The 24738-nt window shown below is 39.9% G+C and overlaps 1 protein-coding gene across 1 annotated transcript in view; it reads right to left on the bottom strand.

The window, feature by feature from the left end:
* stag1a (STAG1 cohesin complex component a) overlaps window positions 1–24738 on the bottom strand; it is a 53621-nt gene that overhangs the window by 11269 nt on the left and 17614 nt on the right. Inside the window, exon 2 of the mRNA XM_015969625.3 lies at window positions 19–213. Coding sequence (XP_015825111.3) covers window positions 19–47 — 29 coding nt within the window. The 5' untranslated portion in view covers window positions 48–213. The remainder of the gene's footprint in view (window positions 1–18; window positions 214–24738) is intronic.

The raw sequence follows: 24738 nt of genomic DNA, 5'->3' as shown, positions 1-24738 counted from the left end.
GTACTGTGTGTAGCTTACTGGAGGACTGGAAGCTCCGAGGTGATCATGGTGGCCGGCGTGGGAGTCGTTGACCTGTGTAGCTCTGATAGTCTTCAGGAGAAAGCTGTAGAGGTGTGATGAAGAAGAAGGTGCAGCACGGCAGGGCTGAGGAGGGGGAGGTCTGGAAGGGTAGGGAGGAGACTGCTTGACTTGCTGGTGCTTAACTCTCTTCAGCTACAGGAGAACAACAGAAAAAAGAATAAGGATGTTATAACACATAACAGGTGTGCACACTACTGAGTTTTTACACAAAATATGTCAGAAAAGTCAACGAATAAGTGATTTGAATGATTTTCTGCATTGATCCAAGAGCAAAGGTGCACTGTTTGAAGCCTTTCTGCTGTAATTGTCGCTGAATCCAAACAGACACAAATCAATATTCCTTCCAGGTGAGGAAACGAGACAAGGAGGACACCAACTGGTCAATGTGAGAACTGCAGGAGTCAGGTGGGGAGATGTGGGGTCAGTCTGTTAACAAGCTGTGGAAAATTCTCACAAATTACTTGAATTTAGAAAATATATCCTGGTTAAAATGATTCTGACTTAATTTACTGAAATAAGATAAAACCAAAATGTTTATTTTTAAAACTTCTTAGCTATAAAAATGTTTTAAAAGTGATTAGATGAAAAAAATCTCTTAAATCTGTCTTTAGTGGTCAAAAACAACTAGATTGGTATTTTTAACAACAATGTAGAAGAACTGATGTCATTTAATTTTTGGCAAAAGTTTTGAAAAAACTAATTATTTTTTTAAAGAGGTGGGAAAAAGACTTACTCATAGCCACAGTGGGTGGAAAATTCAGGTTTTTACTCACTTAACTGACAAAAAAGTGAATTAAAACACACTTTTTCAAAAAGTGTGACAAACTAATTAGATCATAGATGAGCAGTTCCACAGTACACCAGGAGAGGCAGTATGCTCCACAAAGTCCTCTGACCCAGGCCCATCTCCAAACGGCTTAATTGGACTTTAATAGGAAAACGAGGCTGGAAAAAAATCAGCTAAGACTCAGTTAAGAAACATTTAGGCTCCACAGTAATTCTGTTTCCCCACGAGGTGATTTAGGCGTGTATTCTCCCCAGAGTGTGTGAAAGTGCATGCATGTGTGTTTGAAAGGAAGACTGGGCAACAGTAGGGGGCAGGCTAAGAGAGTGTGTATTTAAATAGTCTTCCACACAGTGTTTGTAGTGCTGAGCAGCAGCAGGCGGGAGATGTCCTGGGTTTCATCAGACACACAGGCACGCACGTAAGCACACGCGCGCACACCAGGTAAATCAAAGGGATTTTAAAGACTACAATCGACTATAAAACTTAAGATCTGAATGAATAAATCAGAAGTTTGTCTTTTCTGAACTTTTAATGACTCAATTCGACAAATAATTCTGGCTCAAATTGTAAACCTCTGATTTTCTTAAATGCCTGATTCTGCTGTGATCAAAGCAAACCTCTAACTGTTATTGTAGCTTTCTAACATAACTCTGAGTAACGCCTCATGTTTCTTACAATATGACTGAAACAATAAAAAGCTGCAGGTGGTTCCTCATCGAGATCTAATTCCACATTTTATGGTTCTTAACCCAACCTGCCCCCACTTCTCTTTCGTCATCAGATTAAAGTTCCTCTAAAAGGGTTTGCATCAAATAATCTGAGTTTTTTATAAACCAACTCCAACTGAATAATGGTAAATACACCTAAATGTCTGGTTTCCTCTCTCTCACACACACACACACACACACACACACACACACACACACACACACACACACACACACACACACACACACACACACACACACACACGTTTCAACAGGGTATTAATAATAGAGAACATTTGTGATTCTTTACACAGAGGATCGTTCACAGGATTTTTAATAATGAAAAGGAGAAGTGCTGAAGCTGCAATAAAAATAAACAAAGCAAAACAAAAGTGTCTCTAAAATTTATGTTGGACACCTCTTTGTCTGATAATATTAAAAAACAGATTCTTGTGGTGAAATAGAAACACACGATTCTGGTTTTAAGGGCTGATACCGATTCTGTTTCCTTGTAAACAACCATAAACAGAACACATAAAAAATAGGATTCACTTGAAAATGATCAATCTAGAAGAAAAAGATGTCCGCCTCTCATACGGTCACAAACTGAAAAATGTCGAATTAGATTAGACCGGTTATGCTGAATATTGGCCGACTCCATTCACCAGATATTTTCTGGTCTCCAGTATATTTAGCATGAGTCGGACTTCCCAACATTTTAAATTTGACACTTGAAAATAAAGAAAACATTTTAAAAAATGTTGTTTTTCACAAAATACTTTGCAAGAATGTTCCAAACCCTAGCCAGCCTTCTAGTAGATTTTATTTTATTTTAGCTGAATGCATGACATTTCATGACATTTCTAGAGATGGAACAGTTGGGAAACTTTACTCTGGATTACAAACACTGGAACAGAAAATGTTTTAACATGCACAGTTTATTGTTCATGCTCTAGGCAACTTGACCACCGTCTAATCAAAGCACAAGGACATTTTTGTCTTGGGTCAATCACACGAGGATATAGAGCTGCACCACAATCATGACACCTGCTTTAGAGCCACTTAAGCTCTCAATGCTAACCCGTAATGTGCAGAGTCACTTTATTGTGTGTGTGTGTGTGTGTGTGTGTGTGTGTGTGTGTGTGTGTGTGTGTGTGTGTGTGTGTGTGTGTGTGTGTGTGTGTGTGTGTGTGTGTGTGTGTGTTCCAGAGCAAGCACAAGGCAGAGACAACAAGTGAGCATCTGAGAGTCACTTAACACGCACGACATGTTCTCCAGGAGGCAGGCTGTTGCTGCTATAGCAACTAGTGTGGGTCATAAGCCCAGCAGTGAAACTATATTTGATTGGCTGAATAGAAACAGGAACAAGACGGGGTGTCAGAACAGGGCTGGTTCCAGATCCAATCAGTGATTTGTGACTCCAACACTTTCTCAGGACGCCGCTGTCGGATAAAGTTTTAATTAAATTCTTCGTCTTCAAACATCGACACGGATTTACTTAATGGGAGTCAGATGAGCAGAATGCGAAATGCAGAATATCAGCAGGGGGACAGACTGAGACAGAATGTCATGTGTCTGTGACAGTGTGAGCGCCCTGTCACGTGACCCGATTGATCATGCGCCCTGGCTACTTGGACAAGGGAGATCTTAGTTTGCTTACTGGTCAGCGTGTGTGACTTTCACCTGGGAGTCTGGGGATCGAATCCCGATTGGGCCATTTTTTTTATATCCGCCACAGATCTCTCTGAAGAATTCACAACATTGACGGCTTCAGCAACGCTGTGCCACTCCGTGGATTTTCTCTTATTTGTTTTTCAAAAGCACTTCCTTTCATTTCTCCACCACACCCACAGGTACCTGCATTTCTGCTTCTGTGAAATTACGCTTCCTTGATATGCTGTTGTGATCGAAGTGCTGCAACAAGCCGGCTTATGTATATGCATGAGGTCCACAAGGCACTTTGAATTGACCATTTATAGCAGAAAGTGGGCGTGGTGAGGGCGGGATGTGACTAAAAAGCAGCTGAGAAACATTCTCGTTAGTCTCCGAATTATGAAGCGGAGATTGCGTGCAGCTGTGCGTACTCCATGTTTGATAGATCACAAACCTGCCTGGCGAAGTACATTTTTTTAGCTGAGCTCAAGTACGGTTTTAGTAAGGATTCTACGCAATGTTTGATAAATGAGACCCCTGCTTTTTAAAAGCTTCATTTATTTTTGTTCAGTGGAAAATACACGTGGCCAGAAATGTGACAAATCTTTTCTGTGAAGCCTTAGCTAACCAGATTTATGATAACTGGTCATAAAACAAACCAGTATAAGTCAACAACTGCCTAAAATACCACGTAGAACGGATTGTAAAACGACTTCCTTCGGAGCAGCAAGATGCATTTAGTCTTAAAGTTGTTCTGTTTTCAGTCTGACTTGAATTAGACTCCATTAGGATAGTTTGGGCTGATGTAAAAGCAAAGCTAAAAGACAGTTTATCTCTTAGATCATGCACAGTAAGAGTGATAAATCTGCTCTGGTGGCAAAAGCTTCTACAGCACCAATAAAAACGTTTAAGCATCAATCACGTTGACGTCTCACACAGTCACTTCCCACCAACTCCTTTAAAGCATCAAATCACAATGAATCTAAATGAAGACAGAAATGGAAACACTTGTTTTACAGAACAGATTTTAAAAAATTAAGATGTCAAGAATAAACCCGGTCACACACCATCTTAAGATTTAACGATGCAAACCTCAGTTTTTTAACCGACTGAGAAAACTTTCTTCTCGACGGTGAGGTTAAACATTTGAGTCAATGAGGTGCAATATAATTCAAAAGCACTGCAGACCAAGTTCGCACACTTTCTCAACACGTTTTCAGTGGTCTCTAGCTTAAATTAATGCCTTGTAAGTTGATCTCTGGGAAAAAAGCTCTAGCGTGAGCCAGAGCAGAGATGAGCAGAAAACAGCAAATTTTGGAGTCTTGTTTCCTGATATGTGGACATCCCGCCTCTGACAGGCTAACAGCAACACGACTCTATTACTGACTCCATGTTTTGCAACGCTGATGTTTTATCTCCACAAATAACACAAGCCTGAAGGAGTTCTGCCGTGTGGTGGAGTTGCTAATGCTAACAGTTAGCTTCGACCAGTCAAGACATCCTCTGCTCTCTCCTGGACACTAAACCAACAACATCGGGAGCCAAGATGGGTGAATCCATGAATTTAAATGAGTGTGACGTAGATCTGTGTGGCTTTTCTAATCCGAGCATTTCTATTGGCGACTAATGCAGGAAATAGAGAAAGAAGACTATTTCCACATTTAGCCTGCATGTAAAACTCAGAGTGACTGATTAGATTTAAAAGATAACAAGTAAAAATGGTTTGAACTTGGCTTGTAAATAAAATATACAGAAAAGATTTCCTGCAATTAACACATTAATAGACACAAGGATAACTGCTCCTTTAACATAATTAAGATCATTTAACTGTGATTCTCAGCTTTCATTTTACCCTACTGCTGCAAATACTCCTTTTGAATATATCTCCAACACAGATCACCCCACACCACTTCCTTCTGCTGCCATCTCACTAGAGGATTCCTTTTGCAGCTATAACCTGCACCCCATCAGCTATAATTGGCTGTTATCTCCTGAGACGTAGAGCGATGAGTCCCTGCTTCCATCACGAAGGGCCACAAAACCTGTAGTGTTTGAAATATACAGAAAGTCTCAACAACATAGGAATTTACTCCCCACTAATAACACCTGGGAGTTAGGAGAAAAGGCTACTCAGATACCATATGTGGTCTGTGTCGCCATCAATAAACGTAATCTAGAGCCACAAACTACTTCTGTCTGGACCGTCAATATAATAGAATAACCAAGAAACTGAGCCAGATGGGTTATTTCTGTAAGGAAGCCAACAGTTTCATCGATGCCTCAGCCTGAAGGATGAGTACATGAGTGACTAAGGAATGTCAACATAACAGGAAATGACACAGTTATGCTACATGAGAGCTAAATAAAACAGAAGGACTGTAATTAAATGGACTTAGTGGTGGTACAAACCAAAAATTAGATACACAGATAGAATTAATAAGATTGAGTACAAATAATTTAGCATGAAAAGTCACCAAAATTCACTCAAAGCAGGGATATAATTGATTTAACAGAATAAAATTAATCAAAATGCTCTCCTGACATACAAACGCGTTTTTACAACATGTCTGTACTACAATTAATAAATCGCAGCAGCAATGTGCAAATCAACACTGTGAAAGTTTTTATAATTTAACATAACTCACATAAAACAAAAATGTACCTTTTCTTTCGCAAAGTCATTAAAGCTGCAATAGCAAATTTGGAAAATGAATTGGCTTAAAATATATAATTTTTTTTAAGTTCTAATGTCGTATAAATATATTACCGAGATAAACAGCAACTGGTGTTTAGCACTATCCCGTTTACTCTGGCACCACGGGTTTCCGGTTCCACCAGAAGCGTCTCGGGGAAGACGGTGGGGTGAGTGTTCCGTAACTGTGTTTGCGTTCAAAACCTAGCTTGTTCTGTCGAGTCATTATAAAAGCTTTAGCATCTTAAAAAAGGACAGAAAACGTAAGAAAATTTTGTATTATGATTATTGTTGATGTATATTTAACATTATCAACGTATTTTAAACACATGGAACATAAAATATCTCTAACAAACCACCATTATTACACAAACAGAGCCTTGGTTTTCCAACTGTCTAAATATATTTTATTATCGTCAATAATTCATTAGTGGCTGTCATCATTTGTCATTTCACACAGTCAAATATTTTATAGTTTTTATTGTAATGAGAAGTTCCATGCATGGTGTACAGTGAACAAATGTAATAGGTCAGGTTATAGTCTGCAGGATGAAGACACCATGGGCCCAGCATTAGAGGACACTTTTGGTGCTTCCACATGTGGCCCGGTCTGGGCTGGATGGCATCGATCCAGGATCCACTTCTCAGGAACGTGTATCTCTGAGCATGTGGGCGGGGCAAATGACACGCGGATGAATCCTGGTGTTAAACAAAAGCCGCCGTGAGCAGTGTTGCTTTTGGAGACTTTGATTCTGATATTGCATCCAGACTGCTGTGTTTGTCCTTGTGTGTGTGTGTGTGTGTGCGTGTGTGTGTGTGTGTGTGCTCCTCAGACAGAGAGATGTCCTCATTCAGAGGAGATGTTACTTCTCTGTAGCCAGAATGATAATGAATCACGAATGACATCAGATAGGAGGTTCCCCCTAATGGTAAGCGTGAGTCTGTCAGCAGTGGGTGTGTTGGACCAGCTCAGCACGAAGCAGACCGCCTTGGGAAAAGAACTGAAAAATTGACCAGTTGCTCACAAATAAAAAACAGGATAGCCAGATGTGAACGCTTTCTACAGTAACTGGGCTGAGTAGTGCGGGCCCGTATGTGGTGTTAGGTCAAAAAGGTTTAATACTCTAGGCTCCGAGTGTCACACTCCAATCAGCTAATAAATCCAAAACCCCTGCAAAGGGAACCTGAGCCTTTAAATGGTCTCTCAGTCTAAGTTGAAGTACTGAAACAAATGGACTTTTGAACCTTTTTTGTAACTTTTCAAGTTTCACCTGTATACTATTAAACATATGGAAATAAACTGGAATCAGTCCAAATAGTTGTTGGGATGTCAATGCTGTAAAATTAACAGACCTGTCTAAAGCTTCACAAGTGTTTTTAGTTGTTATTTTGGCTTTAGGCTTTAGTTTAAAGTTCTTATTGTGAAGACTTTGAACTAAAATATAACAGAATAATTACCTAGTTGGACTTTATTGGGGAAGAACATTCATAGCAGATAGTAAAGTAAACAAAAGGAAAAATCCACATCTGGGAATACTGTCTGCTATTACACCCAAGACTACATTGGTGGGGTTCTGCAGTGACATCATAGCGATGCACAGAGCAGAGCTTTACCTCATAATAAAACCTGACCACAGATTAGATGAGGGACTTTACCACTGAGTTCAGCTCAACCGGGATTAACTTTCACACTTCTGTAAAATAACGTGCCACAATTACTCACTGAAAACTTATTTACTATTTCCTCTGTGCAAAAAAACTGACACCAACACTTGCAACGTTGGTTCCCACAGCAACAAATCCAGTACATTACGAAAATGTTGTCATTTTCTCCTCAGCAAACATGATGCACTTCTATCTCTTTCTCAAAAACAATGTTCAGCTTTGGAAGAATTGACCCTGAATCAACTTTCAGTGGTCATTTGAGACTGCAGACATCACTTTCTGGCAGGATTAAAACATTGGGAGGAAAATGGCAGAATCATGTGCCTCCACACTTCTGTTATTTATTTCCAGAAGAGTGCTGCAGGAGGAGTGTTAGGCGTGAATCCTGGCCTCCTGGGGAATACTTTAGCCAATGTAGCTCAAATAGATTCAATTAATTATACTTCTTATGGACACTGTGGCTTGAGAGATCAATACACTACTGGAAACAAAGGATGCTGATCCTCGAGTAGGAATGACATAATATCCAGAATCTCTTAAAAATGACAAAACAAGATACAGAAAGCTTTAATTCAGACTTTTAAAACTGCAGTTGGAGTTCATTTGTGTGATGAATAATAGTCTAGACAGCTATAGTCATATAAAGCCCTTCAGACATGGGTGAGATCTGTTATGTCCATGAGGAAACAAAGACAAATGGTGCTGTTAAATCAAACAGCTTTCTGTGTGATTCTGAGCTGGATGAGCCAGTTTCCTCACTGCCTACTCTGTGGATTATCACCCTTGTTTTTGCCAAGACTGTTTTATTTCAGACTTGCAACACAAATAAGGTTTATGAGAGTGCTGCTTTACGAATGGAAATGGTATAACTGGTTTAGCTTTTGTTAGCAAAAGCCACACATTTAATTTTTGTTTACATTTGTGCAAAGAAAGGTGTTTCTCTAAAGGATTGGCTTTATTCTTCTACAGCGAGGTTGTATAACATACTGTGCCAGCTTCTACCGAGTTAACTGATGCTCAAAGTGAAAAAAGACTAAATATTTGTTGCAAAAAATAAATAAATAAAAAGACCTTTTAAATGTAGCATGGTCAGATAAATGCCAGATCGTGGATTTTGTCACCAGTAAAGTTGATGGTGCACAAAAGTCTCAGTATAAAAATCCACAGCAAAGCATTTACTCCAACCAGCATGGAACTGCTTCAGGTGGGGAAAACTTCACTCAAAATGCTGTTTTTTTTGACTCATCATTAAGAAATCTTCCCCACATCTCAGACTGAGGAATGCTGACAGCTGCTGCTAACATAAATCCACATAAACCCACTTAAAAACACAATAAAACCTGCTGATATTGTCTTTATGGTAGGAGCTAAATCGTTTTTTAAGCAGTCAAAATGCTGTGATGTCATTTAATCAAAGCTTTAGTTCTTAATATTTATTTGTTCGGTGCTAAAAAATACAAAGACTAATGTTCAATACCCTGCTGTAGCTACTATCAACAACTGAGTAACGGTACAAGGTGAAACTGAAAGGCTGATGTGTTCTGTTTTATAGTTATAACACTCAATGTAAACTGAAAGCTTTATGAGATGAGTGGAAAATCATTAACCAAAGCAAAATAACTGAATCCTGCAGAACCAGTTTGTGCTGCTTATATGATCTGTGTAAATCAGAATCAGTCTGAAATAGAAGAAATCCCACATGCAAAATGTTCTATCTAATAAAAATGAACACAGCGTGGTTGCATAGAGAGAAAAAAAACTGAAAACCATGACGTGTGTTATGCTTCCAGATATTTTTACCCATCTCACGCGCTCACAGCTAGCACAAACCTACAATGTTACCTCAACTTTAAATAAGGAGAATTAAAACGTCTGGATCCCACTTGGAGCAATTATGCATTGTTGAAAAAGTCCCATTTCCACATTTTACAGCTGATATCCAGATTACAGTTTTGTCTTTTCTTTTTAAATCTGTCAGAAATGTTATTCTTTCTCCAGGAGGAGAAACTACCAAAGAGACTGACACTGCATAGTTCCACTAAAGTGGAGTAAAAATCCCAAAATGATCTGAATTTAAATTAGAACCAAACCTTTGCAAATAAAGAGACTTTTAAACACTACTAACAAACAGATAAACCACTCAAACTGATGTAAAATTAGTGCTTTTATTTTCCATAAACATACATCAAGAATAACGACAATTCCACTATGGGATATTAGACCCATTCACTGATGTATAACGTCACACTGCTAGCCCAGTTCATGAATAAGCTATGGAAATTTAAATAATTTTTATTATTTCGTTTTAGGATGTAACGGTATGAAATGTCTGTTTTCCACCAAAAGTCATTTTCCCCCTCTCCTCTGACACAGAACTAGTCTGCATGAGACATGGCCTCAAGGTCTCATGCATTTGTTAGTAGGGCTGTCGCGGTAACCGCAAAAATGAAATATCGCGATATGAAGAAGCCCACCGCGCTGCAACATGGGCCACCGCGATTACTGAACTTGGTTCAACTCAATGATGCATGTTGAGAAGGATGGCTGCACTGGTATCAAAACGAAACGTTACTTCGCTCCTGTGGGAGCACTTTGGTTTTCAGTACGTCAGCTGCTGCGCAGCCAGAGTCCTTGGCCGAGACAGAGCTGCCACCAGCGGCAAAAATAAATAAATAAACGCTCGGAGACCTGCTGAAGTCCCGGACAAGCACTGCTTCTGCAGCCGTCCCGAAGAGAGTTTGAGCCGAGCTGGAGCTCACTAGCTACCTGCAGGAGGAATGCATCCACCCTAAAGAAAACCCCCGTGACACGATGGAGCAACAACCAGGAGAGATTCCCTTTGCTCGCCAGAGTCGCACGCAAGTACGTGTGCGTTAGTGCAACGAGCGCACCATCCGAGAGGGTTTTCAGTGTTGCTGGAAATGTTGCCACCCCTCTCAGATCCTCTCTCAAACCGTATATGGTTAACATGCTGGTTTTCCTTGTATGTAACAAGGACGTGACCGAGCTATAAATCACCGACATTCGTGTGTGTGAAAGTGAAATGATAGTGTGCCCGCCCCCCGGCGCGCGCGCGCCCGGTACATGTAATTTTTTATGCTTGATTTTAAACAACTAAACAAAATGGGGACTTGTTTCTTATTTGTTAGATGCTGCAGCCAAATTTGCATTTAAAAGTTTAACCTTCTCCTGAATTTTGTTGTTTTTAAGTTCAGTCGGACTCCGACTGTCGGAGAAACAAACGTTACTGCGATCTGTGTTGTTACTGCCCTTTGATCTGGATTCAGTAAAGTGTTATTAAAGAAGGCACGGCAATTTTTAACCTTTTTTAAATGTGTAAACATTATGTTTAGATAGTACTGCAATAAAAAAAGGGCTGCAATAATATCGCACACCGCAATATTAAGCCACCCTGAATCACCGCAGGGGGAATTCCTCAACCGCGACAGCCCTATTTGTTAGAACTGCTTCTTTCCAGCTCAAGAGAAGAATGAAGAATGGACTCTCTCCTTTTAATAAATCAAAGCACTCTATTTTAATAAAGCTAATCAAACAAAGTGTTAGTCAATAATAAGATGTGACCAATCTGTGAAATAAAAATATTAATTACTTCAGGGTTTCCCTTACATAGGCGTAGCCGTGGCGGGCCGCCACGGCTGAAATCCCACCGCCACGCCTACAAGATCCCAAGTTATTTATTTGGTGCTGTTTCCCGAAGAAGCAGCGGGAACTACTATGTTGTCGCTTGTGATCACAGCCGGCGGGCAGCAAGGAGGAGCAGGCAGGGCAAGGTGAAGTTACAGCATAAGTTACTGAGCTTAAAATTAGAAAGGTAGCAGTGGATATAATGCTTTGTGGTTTACATGTTTCAATAGCATTAAGATAAACGAGTGTTGACGATCTTGACAGGGTTTCCTCCAGTGCTTATTAGGCCAGATTTTCCACCCCCCACCAGGCTAAGCATCACTTATTTATGTAAAAAAAAAATTTTTTCATGTCTGTCTTTAACCGCATCTAATACTGTATTACGGCGTGAGCGCAACAGCGACAACTTAAGATCGATGTGTGAGCAGCCTGAGAGGTTGGGTGTTTTCATCTGAATCCTTAAAACCTCCAGCAGGCTATGCTGCACTATTGATGTGTTAGCACGCGGCGCTAACAACTTAGCGACGTGACATGTCTCGGAGAAAGCGTAAAAACACGTTGGACGCTTCTTCTGAAGCGGGAAAATAACACCTCTTCTTAAGCAGAGCACGATGTCGCCTCAGCTCGTTCACGGCCGAGCCGGACTGAGCTCGATAACATTGACCCAGCACAGCCACTGGGTCGTTGGAGCTGCCCCGTGACTGCCTGATGGAAAACCAGCGGGTTTCATCAGACTCGTAAAGTTTCTTGTTTTTGCTGGGGACCCCCTGTATTTTACCGCTCCCTCCTGCAGTCTTCCCCTATTAAAATTTTAAATGATTCTGTAAATTCCGTGTATCAATAGTAGGGCTGCAACTAACGATTATTTTAATAATCGATTAATCTGTCGATTATTTTTTCGATTAATCGATTAATCGGTTTGTTATTGTTTAGCTATTTAACCTATACAAGTGATGGATGCATTTCAGTTAAGAAAAAAAACATAAGAGAATTGTGCAGTTGACTGCAATCTATTTTATTGCACATGAACACAGTCAGCAGTATAACATGAGCTAAACAGTGCAAAATATCAGTCCAGAATAATTTTTTAGCATTAGCTGGAAGCCTGCTCCTTCCACCATGGATAGTGGCCTCATGTCTTTTACCAGCATGTTTAGAATAGTTTGTAAGTGGTATGAATTGCTGGGGGGTGAGTGTCGTGTTCCCCATGTAGTTGTCCATCGTTGCTTGCTTTTTTTCTGCATAAAAAACACAAATAGACTGAAATAAGTACACATATAAAATAAAGCAGCACACACACTACAACACTAAATCAATATTATATTATTTGAATTAATTAACAATATACAGTGATCATTTATTTTGAGGGTTACGTTCTACAAAATAGCCCGCAACAGGAGATATTCAGAAAAGTCTAATTTTTTTACTATTAAAAAGCTCTAAGTAAGAAGCTCATGAGGTTTTTACTTTGAGTCGGGAGTGTTTAAATTAGCTAGAGAAATGTGAAAAATGTTTATTTTGTGTAATACTGTTTAAGAAACATGATAAAAATGTGTTGTGAGGCGTTTTACAGCGTTAGATAGTAAAACAGCCTTTTAATAGTAAAAAAATGACTTTTTCTGAATTTCTCATGTATTTAAAAATTGAAAGCGTACAACTATGCCGCGTTATATTCACCTGGACACAGCTCGTCTGTATATTTTTCTCCGAGGAGTTGTCCTTTTTTGAATGAGGAACATAGTTATGGGTTTGTGCCGTTTTTCTCTTAACGAGAACATTCTTATAAACAGACGTGCTAAATTTGGCAAGCGCATGACACACAACACAGAGGAGATTCACGATTGCATTTAGTCAATCAGAAGTAGAACACCGTAGACTGACGCGGCAAAAAAACATGTTTAACATCCACTATAACGAACTCAGCTAAAACACTAAGTCCAGCTTGTTTATTTTCTGTTACTTACCGGGCTGGCTCTTCCAAATGACGGCTCACTTGACCGCGGTGCTCTTCCTCTGCTGCATCAGCCCCCACATGCTTTCGTCTCAAATGTTCACTTAGGGACGTCGTGCTTCCGTGCCATGCTAGATGGTTTTTGTATATTTTGCAGGTCACCCGTCTTTTCAAGGCATCTAGAGTGAAGTGCTCCCATACTCGTGAGGTTTTTGTCCGGGGTTTCTCTTCAGTTTTGTCGCTTCTATTTTTCTTCCGTATTTCCTCTTCTTCCGCCATCTCTCACAGCAAGATGAGCGTCAGTAACGTGATACGTCATGAAAACCGAGGGCACTCATTGGCTCATTTCTTCTTCTACGGCTCCACTGGTAGACTGCCACACACTGGCGGCAAATTTAACAGCTTGTAACCGATGTCAGATTGTGGTAAAAATAGACTTTATGCGGTAAAATATGATTATTAAACAACTAATCGATGACTAAAAAAGTTGTTAACTATTTTAATAATCGATTATAATCGATTAAATCGATTAGTTGTTTCAGCTCTAATCAATAGAAAAAATCTCTGCCTCTGCCAGCTGCAGTAAATGTAGTTTTCAAATAATAAATAAGAGGTGCATTCATCTGTGCATGTCCTGTGATCTGCATTAGTGATATTTTCAGCACCAGAGCAGTGAAGGAAAGAAACAGATTCCTGAGTTTATTAATTTTATTTATTAGGTACATCTGACCTGTTCTATTTTTCTCTGAAATGAGATCAAATCAGCGCCTCTATGGGTTGTCTCCAATCTGCACTAGAAATTTTTACTTTATTTAGAGAAGTGTCATAATCCCCCCCCCCCCCCCCCCCCGGGCAGCCCCACCGCCACAGCTGGAAAAATTCCTAGGGGAAACAATGTACTTTATTATAATCCTATAGAATATAATAAGTAATATGACTTTAAATGTTTCCACTAGGAGTGATCTCACGTAGCGTCAAGGGACGACACATTGCTTTACTGATCCAATCAGAATCTGCCAGATCTGACGGAGGCGTGGTTTTGGTGGTGTTTGGTAAATCTGTCATCTGTTCATTCGACTATAAACCAAAACATCCGAAGTATAAAACTATGCCCACATCGTCTTTAACGCAGTTCAAAGCTTTCTAGAGAAGTGTCGGAGTGGCCAATCCGTAACTTTCCTCTTCAGCCAAAAGAACCAACGACAAGCTGGATAAAATCTGTTGCTGTTCCAACTGCTGCAACGGTTCCTCTCAGAATAAAAGCTGAACCATCACGACCCAGGTTTGGGTCTTGCTAGATGCCAACAAAACCATCGTGACCCGGAAGTATCTCAAAGACTGGTCTGGTCGGCAACCGCTGCTTTTGCTACCGGCTTCGGTTCCAGAGAAGCTGGACCTCGACATTCGTGATCTAACGGGGACTTCCGCTAAGGGTATGTAGGCCGACAAAATGGCGTTGAATGTGTTTATGAATCTCCTAATCAAAGCTTAGTGCGAAGACATCACCTTCAATTCCCATCAGAACTAATCATTTCTTCGGATTTGCTGGTTCTGAGCAACATTCCACATCACCCCATTCTCCGTCTCATTCACCTTAGTTACACCATACATTTAGTGTTAAAGTTAGTCTAGTATAATTTGTTTAGTAATACATTTTTAAACTTTTAAACTCGACTCTCTCTCTTCTGTTGTCTCTGAGTGAATACGAAGCTGTTATCTGATTCCTGCAATGAAAAGTTCCAATCTTCTGGTTTAAAATAACCTCACAGATCCATAAGGTTGATTTCATATTTGCTATGGAATCTTTTGTCTTATGGCTTATAAAATAACATGTAATTTAAATCATTACAAGGACTACATAACATACTGACATTGCCAGGTATTCCTTGATCAAACAAAAGCACGAATGCCTAAAAACGATGTTTTCCAACTAGGTTATTAACTGCTGCAGTCGGATTGATTTCTAAAATAAACCAAGGCCACACAATGTCACAAAGAAGCTGCCAGCGACAGCAAAATATAATTAGAGGAAAACCTGTCAGGAATTCTTTAGAGGAGCCGTGATTGTAAATTATGCGTTTCTGCAGCAAAATATAACAACACAGTATTAATTATGTTATTTATAGGAAAGGCTTCTGCTTGAATCCAATAGAAGAGTGTTTCTTTTTGTTGTATCATTTGAAAGTTGAGGTATTCTGCTGTGCTTCTCAATAATACAGAAGCAAAATAAGACAGGTGTGGTACATTAAAGCTGAACTTTGACAGTAAAGTTGTTTAAAGTTATGGTAATTGATAATTCAACTTCTGCAATCAAAGGTCTTTATTGTATCAATTTTTTATTCAGTTCAGTAGAACGCATGCTAAGAATTAGTTTAGTCATTGGGCCAACACTGAAAAAGTATGAAACAAACCAACTTAAATTACACTCTTACGTGCAAAGGGAACTGGTAGGGATGCATTCATTTCAGAACTGGTTCTCTGCCAAAAGCTGTGTGTGTGTACTTGTATTCTGATACCACAGTACTGATACCACTCTAAGGAAGGACCGGGTGATAAGGATCCCCAAGTTATTTCTCAATGTATTTAGGTGAATTCCAATATACAATACAAATTAGGGATGCACCGATATGAATTTTGTGGGCCGATACGATATTTGCTGATACCAATTTACGCTTCTGAAAACAGCAAATTTTGTATAGACTGAAATTATACACTGTAAATGTTTTAATCTTTTGTAAAATATTATACACACACACATTAATGCTACTGAGATGATTACCATCACTGTCACAGGACTAAACAATTACACATCATCACCCCTCCTTACCCCTGGATCACAACAGACACAGGAGTGCGACAATGCACCACGAAGCACCGTGGAATGAAGAGCGCATCTATTTGGCACCATTGTTAATCTACGCTCCCGGTCACATCAGCTGTGAAGCACCACAAAGGCTTGCGCCGTGCAGCGATGGTTTGAGAGGGTGCTCGCTGCAGAACCACAAAGGCGGAGCTGCACCATAAGGTGGAGCTGCACCAGGGTCAGCCCCGCCCATTCACGCAAACTCAGCCTAGCCCACTGACTTCCGTTTTTGTTTTCCAACTTCATCGCAAACTAACCTGACCCACATGAATTATGGCTGTTACTACTTTACAAATGTTAATGCTATGTTCTATGCTCCAATTAAACAAGATAAATATAACTTGCTACATGACAAAGCCTGAATACATCTTGAAATGAAACGATTTCTTTTAGCAGATATCTGCCCACAGCCGCTCTAACAATAATGTGGTGCAACAGCATGAGAGACTGTCATATGTGCTCTGGTAGTCCAGTGGTAAGATCATCTGAATCAAATTTTGCTTCCCCCTCAGCTGATGCTGGTTCGATTCTCGGTGAGGTCGGCATCAATCTATTTAGCCAGCTGAAACATTGAATTTGTTTATATTTTAGTTGTAATGTTTATTTTCAGCAAAATATTTATGTCTCTAAAAGTTCTTTGAATTTGGTCGTTCCTAAACAGCATTTTAGTTGAAACTCTGCTCACAAATGGACTCACACTGGCTAAATAAATGAATAAATAAATAAACACATTAGTCATTATATTGTAAACGGTATACCAGTAAATTGTTGTAAACATAGTACTGGCAAGTGTAGCTAGAAATTAAGAAAAGGGGTTGTAATCTACCTAAGATTTCTGCCACTGGGAGTCGAACCTGCGCAAAACTATATGCCAACCTGCCTCCATAGCCTCTACCCCACCACATCTGATATGAAGTAAGTGGTGTTACATGTAATTGTCCTATCCAGTGTGTCTTAGGAGATGGGATGTATGGTTTATTGGCGGTGTCTCAGTAGAAGTCATTTCAGAAATAATTTGTCAGAAAATTCACAGAATGTCCAGATTTGAGAACCAAGACCAGACCCACTTAGGGGGAGGAGACCAAATTGAAGCTGAGATGGGAGGAAAATGCATGAATGAGGCCAAAAATGGCTTTGGCGTGTTTCTTATGAGGAAATGACAATATAACATGATAAAAAGTTCCAAAAGTTAGATTTTTAATTATATAGAACCTTTACAAAAACTGTTCAGTTAACTTCTCACCTCCGTCCTCAATCTTGTATTTTTTAGCTATAAAACCCTCTTTGGTTCCAGAATGCTATCAAGTCTGACAACTGGAAGGAATTGTACTGACTCTGATGGAATGGACGGGGCTGACTCTGGAATGGGTGGGGCTGACCCTGGTGCAGCTCCACCTTCTGGTGCAGCTCCACCTTTGTGGTTCTGCAGCGAGCACCACTTGGATGGTTTCAGTGTATGCTCTAACTTTTTCGCGAGTCGTGAGTGAGCTGCGTCAATTCTGGCAGGACGTCAAACCAAAACAAAAGAGGCAGGCCAGTAAATAACAAAATAAAGACATTTTTCTAAATAAAACACAGCGATTGATAAATGTTATAATTTTTGTGTATCTAAACAGGCTAGAGAGATGAAAATGAACAAAGACACAAACATACACACTAGGGCTGTAGCGAAGCCTCGACAAAGTCGACGGCTCGATTCTAAAAATTTGTCGACGTCAGATCCGGAAGTCGACGCACCGCGCCCACTTGTTGCATCCCCAGGAGTTTGTAAATAGAGGAGGAATCTGCCTGTTTTTCCTGTAGTTCGCCCTCTTCTCCGCCTTCACTAACATCTCCGCCAAATACCGAAGACCCGGAACAACGTCCGTCCACTACTAGATTATTTTCCTGTTTTGCCCCTTCGTCTCCCGGCAACGGACAACAACTTCCGGGGTCAGATGCGCTGCTTCGTGTCTATCGCAGATGTAGAAAATCACCGGGAGCGTTTCTCCCTTCATTAAGGAGCTTCTTTCAGACATTAGGAGAGCTGTTTTGGTGGTAGCAGTCTCTCCTCCGTGCTGGTCTGTTTGCTGCTGGGTGTTTTTGGTTTATTTAAACTTGGTAACTTGAACTTAATGTTGGTAAAGCTACTGTTAGCATCTTCGCTAACAGCTTCTTGCGTTGGGATAAGCTGTTACGTTTTGGTTTAGAGTTCATCTTTTTTGTGGTGTAGATCTCCCTTTTATTACATTTAGAGTGTTGTGGGTTTTCGGTTTAGTGTAAAATATCACCTGAGTTTGGTTTAACCCGTAAGACCACTCGCCTCACGCACATAAGTGACCAAAACAAAGCAGCATGGAGACACTCCATCTTCTACCACCTCTCAGGCAGCAGCCTGCACTCCCAAGTTCTACACGTCACCAGAACATAACCAACCACAACACAATAAACGCAGTGTTATACAAAATGGAAGGCCTGTAGTGTTTATTCTCTTACAGTAAGAATTTATCAATTTATTTGAGATTTTCTGGCTTTTGTTAATTGTGCAATAGAAAAATAATCATTAGATTAATTTTCTAAATAGTCATTAGAATAGTCGACTATTCGATAAAATAATCGTCAGAATAATCGTTTTAAAAATAATCGTTTACCCCCAGCCCTAATACACACGCACGTACTCCTGCGGAGAAACGTTTCTATTAGGGCTGCACGATATTAGGAAAACCTGCGATATTCGATAACAGTGCTTAATATTGCGATATCGATTTTACTCACGATAAATGAACAAATACTAAAGTATGCAGTGTTGATGTCGTCTGGCGTGTGACGTCTGCTCTGGGTTCAAAGCAAACAAAAACTAATGCATGAATTCCATTACAACATAAGATTTTTACTGAAAAAATATGCAGCTGCACCTGCTACTGTATTAGCAGCAAAACAACAAACTGCATACATGCAGTTTCTCAGTGACTTTAAAACATCACCTCCACCATAAAACTTTTTCTGATGCTCCAAATACAGAAAAACATCCCTTACCAGGGTTTTTAGAATAAATAAAAACAATCAGAAAATAAGTTTAAATGTTAAATAATAGTTAACATCACTTAAATGCAACAGCAAATTCTCTCATTGCTACTGAGCATTTTCTCCACTTATGTGGTTATGATATAAGGCTGTTGCTGTAATTGGGAAGTGAACTGTGCTGGGCCAAACTAGGAGAACATTAAGATTTTCTGAGGGAAAGAGAAAAACAATTGTCTACCTTTCAGAAGAGCAACTGGCAAAAAAACTACATGGAAAATATGTGAAAACGTTTGTTTTTAACCCCAAATTGAACAAGTTTACCTAGATCTTAAAAAGCAGCTCAGATGATGAAACTGCAGCTATGATTCTGATAACAAGCTAACAAATTGAACTAAGATAACCGGCTAGCAGAGCTTCTGACTGACAGTTTATGTGCAGCAGCAAATCAACTATCCTGATAAACAAGGTTATAAAAGCTCATAAATGAAAAATCACTTTGATGTGTGGGGGAACTTTTCCAGGCCATCTTTAGCAGGGTGGGACTGGGAGGAGAGCGCTGTAGCCTTTTAGCTGGAAGCTAACCGGAGCCTGGGGCTAACGTCACCACCCGGTGGAACGGGGTGGAACACTAGCAACATGGAGGTAGGTGGGTTCAGTGTTTCCCCTAGGAATTTTTCCAGCTGTGGTGGAGGTGGTGTTGGCGGGGGGGGGGGGGGGGGGGGGGGGGGGACACGCCTCACCTTTATGTTAATATTGTTTTATTTGATGCACTCCACTTTGAACTGCACCAATCCAGCGACTGCTGCATTTTAATAACTAGTATTAAAGGTGAATACACCAATATTTGCACAAGAAAAAATTATGTTTTAAACTCTCAGTGACACACTGCAGGGTGGATTTGGCATTTAATTTTTCTTGGCGTCTGGAAAAACATCTTCTTTTTCCCCCTTTATTTGACTTTCTGCCCCCTTTATTTTTGTCCTAAGATCATTACTGGGCTGGCCCTATTAAACACCTTCTACACCCCTGCTTAGTAGACTTAATGAAGTATTTTTAAGCCAGTATAAAAATGACTGAAACACATCTATCTGACTGGCCAATCACAGAGCGTGAAGACAGTCAGTTACCCAATGAGGATTTCATTCAGCACGATTACAGATATTTACGAGTTTTACCCTCGTTTCTTGCTCGTATTCATCAAAAATGCTTTATCCGTACGCTCATAGCTGTAACCACCCTGCTCTGCCTCCTCCTTGCTACCTGCCGGCTGTGATCACAAGCAACAACACAGTAGTTCCCGCTGCTTCTTCGGGAAACGGCGCAAAAAAAAATAAAAAACCATCAATAAAACTTGGGATGTTGTAGGCGTGGCGGTGGGATTTCAGCCGTGGCGGGCCGCCACGGCTACGCCTATGTAAGGGAAACCCTGGGGTTGGTTCACCGGCACGTGTCGGAGTCTGCCCGGTTATTATCAGCTGCTTAACGACACCGAGCGGACTCACGTTCACATTTGAAAGCAGCGCTTGTTCCAGAAACCTCAGCACAAAGTGCGTTCGTTAATCTGAGCCAGCATGACGAACAAGGGAAGCGAGCGGCAGCGGAAAGCGGGGGCGGAACGGAGATAGTGGAATTTTGGGGTAAGGGTCTACGTAGGGGGTGGGCGTATTACATGAACGGACCCATCTGATTGGCCGCATATCAGAAGGGCAACATTTGATTGGTCAGATAATACTTCCGCGTAAAAAACAGAGCTGGTTTACAAAAAGTTGATGTATGACACGGATGGAAATGTTTGAACCAAACATTTATCGCCGTTTTTGACGTGTTTTGCGATGGGCCTATCGCACATCCTGTTATCGCGATGACAATAATTTTTCGATATATTGTGCAGCCCTACCCTATAGTTTACTATTCAAGCCCTTACAATGTGTTTGAGGTAATTTGGCCACTCCAGCGATCCGTAGATGTTTCCTGATTACACAGGGGAGGGAGGGGTTTGGCTCGTCTCCGCACAAGCAGGATGGAAAAACAGAACTCCATTGGCATTGAAAGTCCACAAATAATCAAAAACCAGAACGCCAAATGCAAAGTTTAGAGCAGCACATTCACTCTGAGGCTCTTGGATTGAGCAAACTTGTGAGAATACATGTAATAACTGCTTATAAACAGAGCAACATGTTGCTAGCATAGTGGCTAATCGCTAGCATAGCAGTTTGACCAGTTATATCCATGTAAAGATATAAAGTCATCCTGTATCTCGTTTAAAATTTATATTGATATTTTAAAAATATCTATACATCGCCATGCCCTAGTGCCACACAGTTCAAAATCGGTATTGCAGCTACAGCAGTCCACACGCATCAAAGAGACAATGTTTATCACTTAAGCGTTGGCTTTACTTTTGGCAGGGAAATTTTGCCCCTTGGTGGCATGTCAAAACTGAAACCCTTCTTCACTGGGTTCATCAACAAACTTTATGTGACGAAGGGCTGCTCAATTAATCGAATTTTAATCCCAATTACGATCTGAGTTTTGAACGATTATAAAAACAAAACAAGCCGATTATTTGCTCCTCCCACTTGCGCTGCCCCGAGTTACAAATGAAGCGCTCCTCCCACAGTGTTGCCAACTTAGCGACTTTGACGCTATTTTTAACAGCTTTTCAGACCCCCTTCTTGACTTTTTAAATCTTAAAAGTACCTGGCCAACACCTCAGAAACATCTCTGGTAACTCTTAGCTACTTTCTGGATAACTGTCGTTGACATTTCCTGCAGGTTAGCTAAACACTCCGCCTGCGCTCCGGACCGTTCTTCAGGACATTAGGAAAGGGAATGATGTAGTTATGTGTCAGTCGCTACAGAAACGGCTCACAGAGCCGGCTCTCTCTTGGAGTAACCAGAGTGAGTGACACACACCGTACCTGCGGGCTCGTGAAAAGCTAAAAACAGCTAAATGTGTGCAAGCGGCGCGCTAAACACACGTGCAGCTTGCCCCAGATTGCTGTGAGACCGGGTGGGGGGTGGGGGGTGCAGCTGTGGTTGGGACAATTATTACATTAACTGATGGACCTGTAAATAAATAGTTTGTAAATAAGGTAGAAATAGAAATAAGTTCCTCACGCTGTTAAATAATGACTATTCTTTCTGAGGACACGGTGCTAGTGCACTCTCCTACAGCACCTTGACACGACTCAATAAATGTTATGCAAAATTTAGTGAACATAAATTTATTTGCATTTATTTGTTATAAATGCCACTGTATAATTCTTGCTGTCAGTATTTGCAAGATATTGGTATTTGGGTCTGTACTGGTTAGACTTAAATAAGTTAAACCAAGGTCTATAGCCCTTGGGTCAAAGACTATAAGCTATAAGTATATTGGTCTTTTTATACTGGGAATCAGGAGTTATTTTAGTGATCATCTTGTTTCTTATTTATTTTTGTCCTGATTGTGCCCTGAGCAGTTTTATGACGGAATAAAAACAAATAAAATCAACATAAATTGAAAAATCGTCCTAAATAATCGAGATCTCAATTTCAGTCACAATAATCGTGATTATTGTTTTTGCCATAATCGAGCAGCCCTAATGTGACGTTTCTGATAGTGAATGTTGCATCTGGACTCTCACAGCTTCTATTAGAGCAGGCCACAATGCTGCTGTAACATACAGCTTTTGCACCCGGTGTAAACTGTGAGTCAAACTAACCGTTACACCCCTATTACTGTTTATTCACAATAACTGAAAGGACTTAAGCAGCAATAAAACATGTTTAAAAGATCAAAATGCCAAATAGTATAAATCAATATGAGACTTTTCAAATGACTTTTGATTTGAACTTGAAAAATAAAGACAGGCTGCAGATTGCTGTTGTACTGCCTGCAAATAACGTGAGTCAAACCAAAAGATAGTTCGGATCCGTCATTAAATTCACTGCCAAATTTAAGGTCCAACAAGTTTGCTCCAATGCCCTTTTTTGTGCATCACAAGGTGAATGTCTATTGTCTTTATGTAAAGTAATCTATGAACTTTATCATCTATGTGTGTATATAGGGCCAGACCGATATGCTTTTTTTGGGACCGATACCGATATAAAACTTTTAACAAAGGCCGATAGCCGATATAATGGCCGATAAATTTCCCTCCCAAAAAAAGAAATACATTTTTTTTTCAAGCTTAAACCCTTCATTCTCTGCCTTTTTGATGCAAAGAACTGTCTCAATAACTCACTAGGGTTTCCAAGTAATGCAAATATGATTTATTTAGCAGATCTCAAAAACAGCAGAACACACAAACACAGTTACAGCATAAATCTAACATTCAAGATTTTTCTTGCAAACTGTGGTTTCCACAAATACATTTAAACTTAAAGGCATATTCCACTGCTCAGTAAAATTGTGTCTCGTTAAGATTCCCCGGAGTTAGACAAGTCAGAAAAAGCATTTTATAACCAGCCCAATATGATCTGGCAGCAGTTGGTTTTCTTAGTTTAGCATAAAACAACGTACGTGAATTCACATACATTTAGTGTTTTTTTATGCAGGTGAATGCAAGCCTTCCCTTCCATTGCTTTATGCTGAAACAACTGGTTACAAAATGTTTTTTCTGACTTAGCTAACTCTGGCGAATCTAACAACACACACAAGTTTAAGGACAGAAGATCCCTGTAAGAATATTAAAATAATAAAAATGCAGCAATAAATAAAACGTAATACTTGTATGTTGCTTTGAAACAAAGTAACACTCTGTGGAAGTTAACTTGGTGAACTTATTCACCCTGGACAGGAAATAATTGTACATAAGAAACATAAATAAGTATAAATAAAAAAGTTCCAAAACAATAATTTGTGTTCAAAGTTCAAAGGAGTGGAGCCACAAAACATGAGTTCAAAAAGCTGGCGCCATCTGTTGGATAGGTAGCGCAATATCGGCCATATCGGCCGTCTTGTATCGGCCGATATGGCCGATACTGTTAATGACCCCAATATTGGCCGATAGTATCGGCCGGCATATATATATATATATATATATATATATATATATATATATATATATATATATATATATATATATATATGTATGTATGTATGTATGTATGCACACACACACATACACACTAGGGATGTGTACTGGTGAAATTATGGCGATACGATACATATCACGATACAGGGGAGACGATACAATATATCACGATATATTGCGGTACATTCAGGCAGATGACATTAGCGATTTTTTTAGACTAAATTTATTATAGGAGAACTCAATAAACTGTCCAAACTGATATTTAACATGTTTTACTTAACATGTTTAACATGAGATATCTGAACCATAACAGAGGGATTTACACTCATTGCACACTGCTGCCAACTAGCAGTCAGTGTTTGAATTGCACTAAAAGAAAAGAAAATACACAAATGTTTGCATGCAAATTCTTCCAATGATTAGATTCACAGCTTTTGAATATCGATATAATATCGCTGGAAAAAATATCATGATATACTGCCATATCGATATTTTCTTACATCCCTAATATACACATACATATTTATACAATCTGCAAGCCTTTAAAAGCATTAGGTTCAACCAGAGTCTTAGCTGGGAGCTTGAACCACAATTGACTACGTTTACATGCAGCCAATATCCGGGTTATGATCGGGTTAAGGTCGGTATTCGGGTTTCTGAGTTGATCAGA

Source organism: Nothobranchius furzeri, chromosome 18 (assembly GCF_043380555.1).
Source record: "Nothobranchius furzeri strain GRZ-AD chromosome 18, NfurGRZ-RIMD1, whole genome shotgun sequence".
NCBI classification, from domain to species: domain Eukaryota; kingdom Metazoa; phylum Chordata; class Actinopteri; order Cyprinodontiformes; family Nothobranchiidae; genus Nothobranchius; species Nothobranchius furzeri.
Note: the sequence above shows the minus strand (reverse complement) of the source record. Positions and strands in the feature narration are given on the sequence as shown.